At 40.2% G+C, this 9474-nt stretch overlaps 1 protein-coding gene across 1 annotated transcript in view; it reads left to right on the top strand.

Annotated features, from left to right (window-relative positions):
• The first annotated feature begins 1037 nt into the window (after positions 1–1037).
• Positions 1038–9474, top strand: part of ATR (ATR checkpoint kinase) — a 41544-nt gene continuing 33107 nt past the window's right edge. The window contains exons 1-9 of the mRNA XM_082003610.1: positions 1038–1117; positions 2057–2148; positions 3451–3594; positions 4150–5039; positions 5785–5972; positions 7265–7459; positions 7661–7887; positions 8562–8714; positions 8861–9059. Coding sequence (XP_081859736.1) covers positions 1059–1117; positions 2057–2148; positions 3451–3594; positions 4150–5039; positions 5785–5972; positions 7265–7459; positions 7661–7887; positions 8562–8714; positions 8861–9059 — 2147 coding nt within the window. The 5' untranslated portion in view covers positions 1038–1058. The remainder of the gene's footprint in view (positions 1118–2056; positions 2149–3450; positions 3595–4149; positions 5040–5784; positions 5973–7264; positions 7460–7660; positions 7888–8561; positions 8715–8860; positions 9060–9474) is intronic.

The raw sequence follows: 9474 nt of genomic DNA, 5'->3' as shown, positions 1-9474 counted from the left end.
TAAACACGCTCACTCCCTCAAAGGAACATAAACAGAAAGTAACATACGCTAAAAATAAATAATAATAAAAAATTAATAGCAGTATTTTAAATATTGCTTAAGTACGCTCCTCACCGGTACCTACAGAGAGGAGCGCTGAGACCCCACACCTGCCAGAATGCGCCCTCGCGCCAGCTAAGCGAGCTGAGCTCGCCCGGCCCGGCCCCTCGGACACAGCGAAGGGGTAACACCAAGAAGCCGAAGCCGTGGCCATCCCACACTCGCTCCCTACCTGCTCGGCTGCCGCCTCCCGCAGTGCCACAGCGGCTGCTGGCGCCCGCCGCCACCTGCTGCCGGCGGGGCCGGCAGATGGGCACCGCCGGCGGCCAATGGCAGGGGCGGGCAGAGGCGGGGCTCGCTTGTGGCCGTTCTCTCACGTGGGACCCGCCTCACACCTGACAGAGTTGAAGGGCGCCAAGCCCGGGGCTATGCTCTGCCTGGGGGGCGGCAGGTCGCCAGGACATCCTGAGGAGCGTGCCGCCACGGCCGACCCGGCCCGGCAGTGAGCTGCAGGGAGCGCTCTAGTAGGGGTTTATCTAACCAGCACCGAAGTTTCTCCTTCGCCGCTCTCCAGAGCGGAGGTGCTCCCTGCCTCGTTTTAAGCCACCCTCAAAACTGCGGCACTTCCCTCCCGCTCTGTGCGCTGCGGGTCCCCTGGAGCCGCAGTCCATTCTCCGCCGAGGCGCCCATTGTGGCCGGGCTGGGGCTCCCGGCACCCCCTCAGTGCCCGAGCCGCCTCTCAGACGCTCTACCCCTGCTCGGTTGTTACCTGTCTGTGCACTGCACCGCGGAGGAAAACCCTGCGGGGGCAGCGAGGTCCCCCCTGTGGGAGGCCATGAGAGGCCTGGCACTGAGCCGCCGTGACCGCGCTCTCGTCTCGTGACGAAGCGGTTAAACTTAAGCAGAGCCGTCAGGGGGCGCACAGCTGCCCGTTCGACAACGGAGAAGTTTGGGTCCTGCCGGACGCCGTCGCGGAGTTCCTACTTTGGTGGCGCGCGGCCCGTTTCAAAGCGGGAGCCATGGCCGAGCAGGGCCTGGAGATGGCTTCCATGATCCCGGCGCTGCGGGAGCTGGCCAGGTAGGACGGACCCAGCCCCCGCCTCGTAGGATGGGGGGGCGCGCACGGCGCTGCGCTGGCGGAAGCGCGGCCGGCCTCGGCATCAGTGTGTGGCATGGGGCGGTGGAAAGTTAAGTTCCTTTCTCACCGCTATGCGGGGTCTGCCGGGGCTGGGCCTGCGCCCTCCCCTCATCCTGGTCGCCATCTCCCGCTACCTGCCTGGGTTTCTTCCTTCCTTCCCTCCCTCCTTCCTTCCCTCCTTCCCTCCCTCCTTCACGGGTCGTGCTGGTAGAACCTGATGGGAGAGGCATCTTGGAGTGTGCACCCGCGTCCTGGGGACTTCCTTTGTGTTTGTAAGTGTGGTTTCACCGAGAATTAAACTACCCTGAAAATGTTTGGCTTTGAAATTTTAATGGCAGCATGGCAGAAAACAAAGATTGTTTTCTGGTAGGCAAATAGTTGACACGGAGATGAAGTTATATGTTGAAGACTTGACCTGGCAAGTGCTAGCAGCCATCTTAGTTACCTGAGCAGTTGCTGTTGACACCCCTTACCCAGTGTATTGGTAGCTAATCAGTTGAATAATTTTGGTTAGTTCCAAAAGTAAAACGGATTCTTAATTTTATTATTTCCTGCACCAAAGCTGATTGTTGCTTGGTAGTAGCACGTGGATAAATCCCTTATTCTGTCAGATGTGGATTTGGTATATATCAAACATAAGTGCCTAATAAAAGTAAGCGATCTTCAGCACTCCATAAAACTTCGTACATCGGAAGAATAAGGAGAAAGAGGAACAAGCAATATGCTGGTCACTAAAACAAGAAATCAATTTGTGTTTCTTTTTGAAGACTTCTAGAAGAAAAACCAATTCAGTGTTTAACATTGTGTTGTTGAGATAAACTTCAAACAATTATTTTGTATTTTTAAATGGAAAATGTCAAAATGTACTTTTAATTTTAGTGCTAGTCCAGAAGAATACAATACAGTCGTGCAGAAACCAAGACAAATACTCTGCCAGTTCATTGACAGAATTCTTACAGATGTAGATGTTGGTAAGTATTGCATCCCTATCTTTTAAAATTATTATCTGATTTATGCTTTTCCTGCCAAAAAAAGTGTTACAGCTCTCATTTCAATAAATACTTTATAGTTGAATGCAATGCCATTTATGACTTATTTTTTATAACCTTCACGATGAAGTATTTGCCTGTATAATGTGAAGTAACTTAAGAAAAAAAAAAAAGGAGGGGGAAATGCAGTGCAGAGGTGTATGAATAGAAATGCTCACAACATTGAAAATGAGGAATGTCATGTAATATGATTCTTCATTGAGTAATATAGCTTGCGGGTCTTAATACTCACAGGGTCTTTCAGAATTGAAATACTTTAATGTAAACAGCTTTATTTTTAATTTTAGAATTCTAACAAAGCCTTATTTTAGTATTCCTTAAATCCTGTTAAGGTTCCAGTTATTGTACAGTACTTTGACAACATTTTGGTGACTATGAAATACATATACTACAAAGTTATCGTTTGTAGTTATCTGTACATATGCATCAAGGAGAATCACAGTGAAGGTAACTTACTGTTTCCAAGGTATAATTTCATGTAGCTGTCTCAATAAGACTGAAATTTTGTCTAGTGAATAGATCATTTTAGGTATCATACCCTTGTTATTCTTGAGGTGATGCGTTTGTTAATTCTCTTACAGTCCAGAAGGGGAAGACTAAAAATAAAAACAGAAAGCCAATCTGCTTGATGCTGCTTTTGAATACATAGGTGTTGTATTTTATCATTACCATATAACTTTTCCGGTTAATTGCTATCTGAATCTGAGATAGTTTCCTTCTTGTGCTAACTAACTGTGTAGAATTTGTATATATCTCATGTGGTATGTTTAGTCTGATTTAGTAAGTTGAACTTGCTGTTGGAAAGACTTGTATTTCTTAGAGGTATAGAACAATTCTTAGAGTTTTTTCTACCAAGATCGTAAACTTGGGGAAAATTGTGTGATTGAAAACTAAAATGTTAACTCTTTGCTATTCTTCACTCAGTTGGTTATAATACTAACTTAATGTTAATGTATGTAGTGTTAATGAATAAGTTTTAAGCACAGTAATTTGTATTTTTTTCCTTCATACAGTTTGGTGTCACATAGAGGATTTAAAATATACACAAAATCATTTTCATGGACTGATAAAGCACACTCCCAATTGATAATTATGCAGATTTAATACCACATCATAGTATTTTATATAATAAATTTCTTCTTTCTCCTTAGGTGTGAACAAAATTTGTGAAGTTGATTTATTCCAATGCTAATTCAGAAATGTGTCTTTTTTTTTTTTGAAAAGTTGCTTTGGAACTGATTAAGAAATCAGATTCACAGCCAAGTTCAGTAATGTTGCTTGATTTTATTCAACATATCATGAAATCTTCCCCACTTATGTTTGTAAATGTGGATGGAAATCAGGAGGAAACTGAATGCAGTTGCATTGGTGAGTTTGAAAATGTTTATGTTGAAGCTTGATGTTTTCAGGATTTAAATTTTCTGACAATGGGTTCGTGCAAAAGAACAAAAATGGGAAAAAGGCAGATTCGTATGTTCAGCATTGTGTATTTATAAGTAATTGAATATTATGATAGATTTTCAATATTGGGAATTGATTTACACTTGTGATAATGGCAATTTTTCAGAACAGAGTTTGACCTTATTCATTACCATTGCTTAGTGATATTACCTGGTTCATGTTGAGGAGATATTCATTGCCTGAGGGTTCTTTTGACAGAAAATGTCTGGAGCTACTCAGTGTAAAAAGTCTGTTGTTTCCCCCCCCAGACACCCCCTCCCTCTTTTCTCTTTTTCAACAAGACCTGCTGAAGAAATGTCCTAGTGAAGACTTTTTGTGTACTAAGCCTATGTGCATTTATCTCAAGGAGTTTTCTTTTGTTTTACTGATGGGCACCCTGCCCTCAAGGAGGTACTTGTAATAAGAGGTTTTGGTTTTTATCTTAATAATTTCCTGTTCGCTGTTTCTATTTTATTGTCCTAGAATTTAGTAACTGGATCATAACAAGGCTTCTCCGAATTGCTGCAAGTCCAAACTGCAACACATTGCACAAGAACATCTGTGATGTCATTTGCTCTTTACTTTTTCTGTTTAAAATGAAGAGTTGCTCCATTTTTGAAGTGCTAACAAAAGACTTTCTACAGCTTTTCCAAGACTTAATCTTCCTGCATGAAAGAGATGCTCAAAAGCACCTCTGGGGAGATGGACTGGTCTGGCCAGTGACTATAAAGAGATTTTCAAGCAATACAAGTGACAAAGTGGGATATTTAAGATTGGCATCATTACAGTTGATGAGTATGCCCAATGTAGAATGTTTGGAAATTATATTAATGTCTGTTCTGACAGATATTGTTGCAGATGTGTTTTTTGTAAGACAAGATATTATTCTCTGGGGGATAGGCTGCTCCCTCTTGGAGTATGGCAGCCTAAAACTTAAAGCTTTGGTGGTGAAGTTTTTGGTAAAATTAATTCATTTAGGAGGACCTCCAGAACAGCTGGCCAGTGTTTTCTTCACAGTCTTTTTTGGAATTCTACAGTCAGCACTTGAAATGGATACTAAAGAATCAGAACTCTTTGGAGAACCACTCTTACTGTTGGTGAGGACATTGTTGCCTTTTGAAGCAGATTCTTACAAAAATATTGAACCTGTCTACTTGAATATGCTACTAGAGAAACTCTGTGCATTATTTGAAGGTGATGTGTTTAGGTGTCTTCAGTCTGAAAAACTGAAAGCTGCTTTCTGCCATATACTGCAATATTTTCTGGAGTTTGTTCCAACTGGCTATGAATCTGCCTTACAAGTAAGAAAAGTCCATATCAGTACCATATGTGGAATTTTTGTGAATGTGCTTGGAACTCAGGAAGAACAAGAGGTAGGTTAATTTTAAAAACTGTATTTTTAACATGTGAATAGATAGGATACAAAAACTTATATCTGCACAAAGAAGAAAATCTAGGAAATACTATTTTTAGTTGCACAATTAGATTGATACTTGCTGTTTCACATATTTGTGTAGGTCAGACTTCTTTAGTTGGATGTAGCTGGACCCTGTGTTTTTCAGATGTATTAAACTATTGAGAACCTATGCAGGCACAAGACTCTGTCTGTAATCATAGTATAAAATGGGGGTAAGGCATAGAGTTCACTGAACAGGGCATCTTTACAAGTAATTTCCTTTCATCTGAGCTGCTCCTACTTTCTAACCATATGCTTTTAGTCATATTTGTTGGGGACAGGCAGACAGAAAGGTTTGAATTAAAATAATGAGGTGCCGATATGCTGAGTGTTCCCTCTACCCTGTACACCCACGTGCGTGTTATATCTGTTGTCTGTTAAACTTGGTGTGCCTGTCTTGATGGCTTTGGTAGCCAGGTATTATGACAAGAGCTAGGAAACAGCTGTACAAGCTGCATTCTTTCTGGTAGGGACACAGGAAACTTCATTGCTTATGCGAGATTTCATCTTTTAGTTAAGATTTTTGAACATAAAGATTTTTAAGAACTTTGTTACCATAATATTTTGAAATTTTGTGTTTTAAGTCAGAAACAGTAATACAATGTCTTCGGGAAGTAAGGCATAGCTTATATCATGGTACTTCTGTTGTTCGTCCATTCCAGTATCTGGTGAGTCCACTTTATACAGCATTAAAAACAGAAACAGAAGAAATCTTTCAGGAGCTTCATCAGAACCAGCTAGATACTTCTGATACTGATGGGTGGAGCAGCAGCAGTGATGAAGTTCCAGAGAAAAGACGACGACTAAGCCTACCAGCAAAGCATCCAAAGAAATCACCTACACCAGTAACGTATGACACTTACTCAATAACTATTTTTTTAGTAATTTGGCTAGTGAATAATAACAAATGATAACTTTTTTTTTGAGGAAGTTTCTTTGTAACAGCCACATTGAAAGATCTTCTGGGAAAAGATCTAAATGATATTTTGAAGGATCAGAATCTACAGATGATTTTTAAGCCAATCTTTAGTTAGAGACTGTATTTTTCATATGTTCAATGCAAATTATTTTCATTTTTACACACTGGAAACAGAAAAGCTGAGAGAATACATACAGAATGACAGAATTATGTATGTGGCTATGCTGTTGCACTGGACGTGCTTAATGCAGGTCTAGTTAAGTTAGGTTGTCCTCAGATGAACAAAGCCAGTTCTTTCAGCCTCTGCTTGTGTTGTTCTTCAGCTTCCTGATTATCTTGGACTTGTTTCAGCATGTTAATCTCTTTCTTGTATTTGGGAACTCAAAACTGTCTCTAGCATGCTGTAGTCCAGGTATGGACTCATAAGTGTGAAGACATTGATCAGCTTTCACTCTTGATACCATAGCCCAGTATGTAGTTGACCTTCTTTGCAACAAGGTCACAATGCTCTTATGTTCAACTTTTCCACAAGTCCACTGGGTCATTTTTTCCAAAGCTGCTTGCTAGCCAGTCAGCCTTCAGCCTGTTCTGTTGCACAGGGATTTTTGTACCAGTTGCAGGGCTTTTCATATGTCTTTGTTGACCTTCGTGAGGTTCTTGTCAGCCTAGTTTTCCATCCGGTCGAGGTCCTCCAAATAAGCAGCTATCCTCTTATACAAAGAGCTACCTGTCTCATTGTAGAAAGGAATCAAGTTAGTCTGGCATGATTTGCCTTTGGTGAATATGCTGGCTGTTCCCAGTCACCTTCTTGTCTGTTATGTGGCTAGAAATGAGTTCAAGGAAGACTTCTTTTCCATAACCCTCCCAGGGACTGAGGTTAGGCTGGCAGAGCTATAGTTTCTTGGATCCTCCTTTTTGCCTTTCTTGAAGATGGGTGTAGCTTTTGCCTCTTTATAGTCATCTGGAATGACCCTGGTCACCATGATCTTCCAAAGATTGTATAGTTATACCCTTATAACCTTTCAGATAAGTCTGATTTGCATCATATTTAACTTCAGAGTTAGTATCTTGTTCTCCCAAACGAGCACATTTAACCTAAAACTTCATACAGTATTTTCCTAATCCTGCATCCAACATGGATTAGCTGTTTTTGCTGTGATGATTTATCTTTTCTGAAAATAAAAAGTAAGACTTGGAAAATAATTAATATGGTCAAATTACAGATTTAGTCGTGTAAACATGAAACTGAAGAGCACGCTATGGAATGCCATCACAAAGAAAGCTGCATCCTTAATGTTTATCCTTGAGAAAGACATTCCGACAGTGGGTATTCTTCAGACTCTAGAAGGGATCACTGTAATTCTGCGGCTAGCTGCTCTGTGCATAGTTCATTGTTCTCCCCCAACAAATTATACCAGGTAAAGGTGAAACCGTGAGACCAATAGTTTCTTTTAACTGTTCCTGTGATTTGTGTAGATTACTTTAATGATTGGACAATTATTAGATAAGTCCTGTATGTTTTGAAGAGGTACATTTTCACAGTAACGTTGCTTACAAGCAATACAATGTTAAAAGTTTATAGTCTGTTGCATTGATCATATGTTTTTTTATTTTAACAGTATGGATCATAAAGTAACTCACCTGTGTAACTCTGACACATGTAAGAATACTGTGAGCTCCTCAGATTCGGTGGTGGATATACAGTTTGCATGGATTTCCTCTGATTTTATCACAAGTGTAGTGAAAGTCTGCAGAAACCTGTTAGAGGCTGCTACACAGATTGTTAACCTAGAAAAAGTGATTGACAGAATAGTGAAAATCTTTGATGCTTTGCTGTACGCACAAGGTGAGAAATCCTTTAATCTAGCGTGTCTTTTATTGGATTTGTAAATTAGGAATGCATCTGACAAAGTTGATGTGTTGTGGTAGAAGTACGGAAATTATACATCTTGTGCTAGAACTCCCTATTCCTGTTTAGAGAGCTTCCTTTGCCTTCCTTTTTGAGCCTGATTTACGAGTCTGTACTTCTATTGTGTTTTATGTGAACAAGGGACTACACAGGGATAGTGAATATGCATAAGAAGAAACAAACTGTTAGCAGTTTCCTTTTAAAAACACAGAGGCAGCATGCCTTACTATCTCTGTTTCACTCAAAGATTTCAAAGCTTCTGACTAGCTTCAGCAAATGTGGCATGCACAAAGTGTACCAAAAATATTGAAGTACTTGCATGTTTTTTTAGAAGTAGCTAGTAGGATGGAGGACGGACTCTACTAAGACTAAAGTGTTATAACTTCAGCTTGCTAGCCATCCCAAAGTCCACCTGAGAGTCTTCATGTAAGACTACATAATTTATTACTCTATGCCTAAAATGTAGGATATCAACATACATGGGAATAGTGATACTGATCTTTGCTAGAAGAAAACAACATTTTTGTGGCAAATTAATATGCATCTGTTTTATAAGCTACACAGAGATGTAAAAGTATCAGTTTTTTTGTTGTTTTGGTTTCACCCCCCAGGGAAAATTCCACTGACTGATAAGATTCTTGATAACTTATGTGGGTTGCTGTCTCTGCCCTGGTTTTACAGCCATCCTGATGATTCTTCTTTTAAGCTATCTGCTTTTGGGTTTGATCCTCTAGTTTTGAGTCAAAAAACTGCACAGAGTTTCTGTAAGTATGTTAAAATATATAAAACTTAGTATCTCTAGAATGATTATTCTAAAGTAAAATTATTTTCTTTTTCCTCTTATGATGATTGATTATATTCAAAGTTTAAATCAAGTAATTATCTGCTTTATTTTGTCTTTTCTCTTTAGCACCCCAAACTCAGTCACACTGTGTGTTTCTTCTGTCTCTGTTCCCAAGAAACATTCGTTTGGATTGGAGAAAATCCATTTACCATTGGGCATTGCAAAGTCCCCATGAAGTAATTCGGGCTACTTGTGTTAAAGCATTCTCTCTCCTGCTTCATCCACCAAGTGTGCAGTCCTGCAGTATGATTCCCAAAGTTCTTTTGTATGTATTAATGCTGCTTTTCTGCTTTCATGCAAGAAGAAAAATGGACAAATAAGGAATGTTGCATAGGCACCAAAATAAATATTTATTTGTATTTCATCCAGGATTTGCTAGATCTCAATTTCAGAAATCCTAAGATACCAAGAGGATAGGTGCAAGTGATGATTTCTGTATGATAGTGTTCACTTACCATATCAGTATACAAGTTATTTCAGTAGCTGAAGACCATATTTCTAATTAATAAATTTAAACTAAGGAGGGGAAAGGAGGTATCTTTGTCAGTTAAATACATGTGATATTTGTACACATGTCTCTTAAAATCTTTCCCATTTCTCTGCCCTGTGAATATATGCCTCAGTGTCTCCTGTCCTATTGTGTCTAGTGTTCAGTTTCTCTGTAACATGCCAGACTCACC

The sequence above is a fragment of the Phaethon aethereus genome (assembly GCF_964289735.1).
Source record: "Phaethon aethereus genome assembly, chromosome: 9".
NCBI lineage: Eukaryota > Metazoa > Chordata > Aves > Phaethontiformes > Phaethontidae > Phaethon > Phaethon aethereus.
Note: the sequence above shows the minus strand (reverse complement) of the source record. Positions and strands in the feature narration are given on the sequence as shown.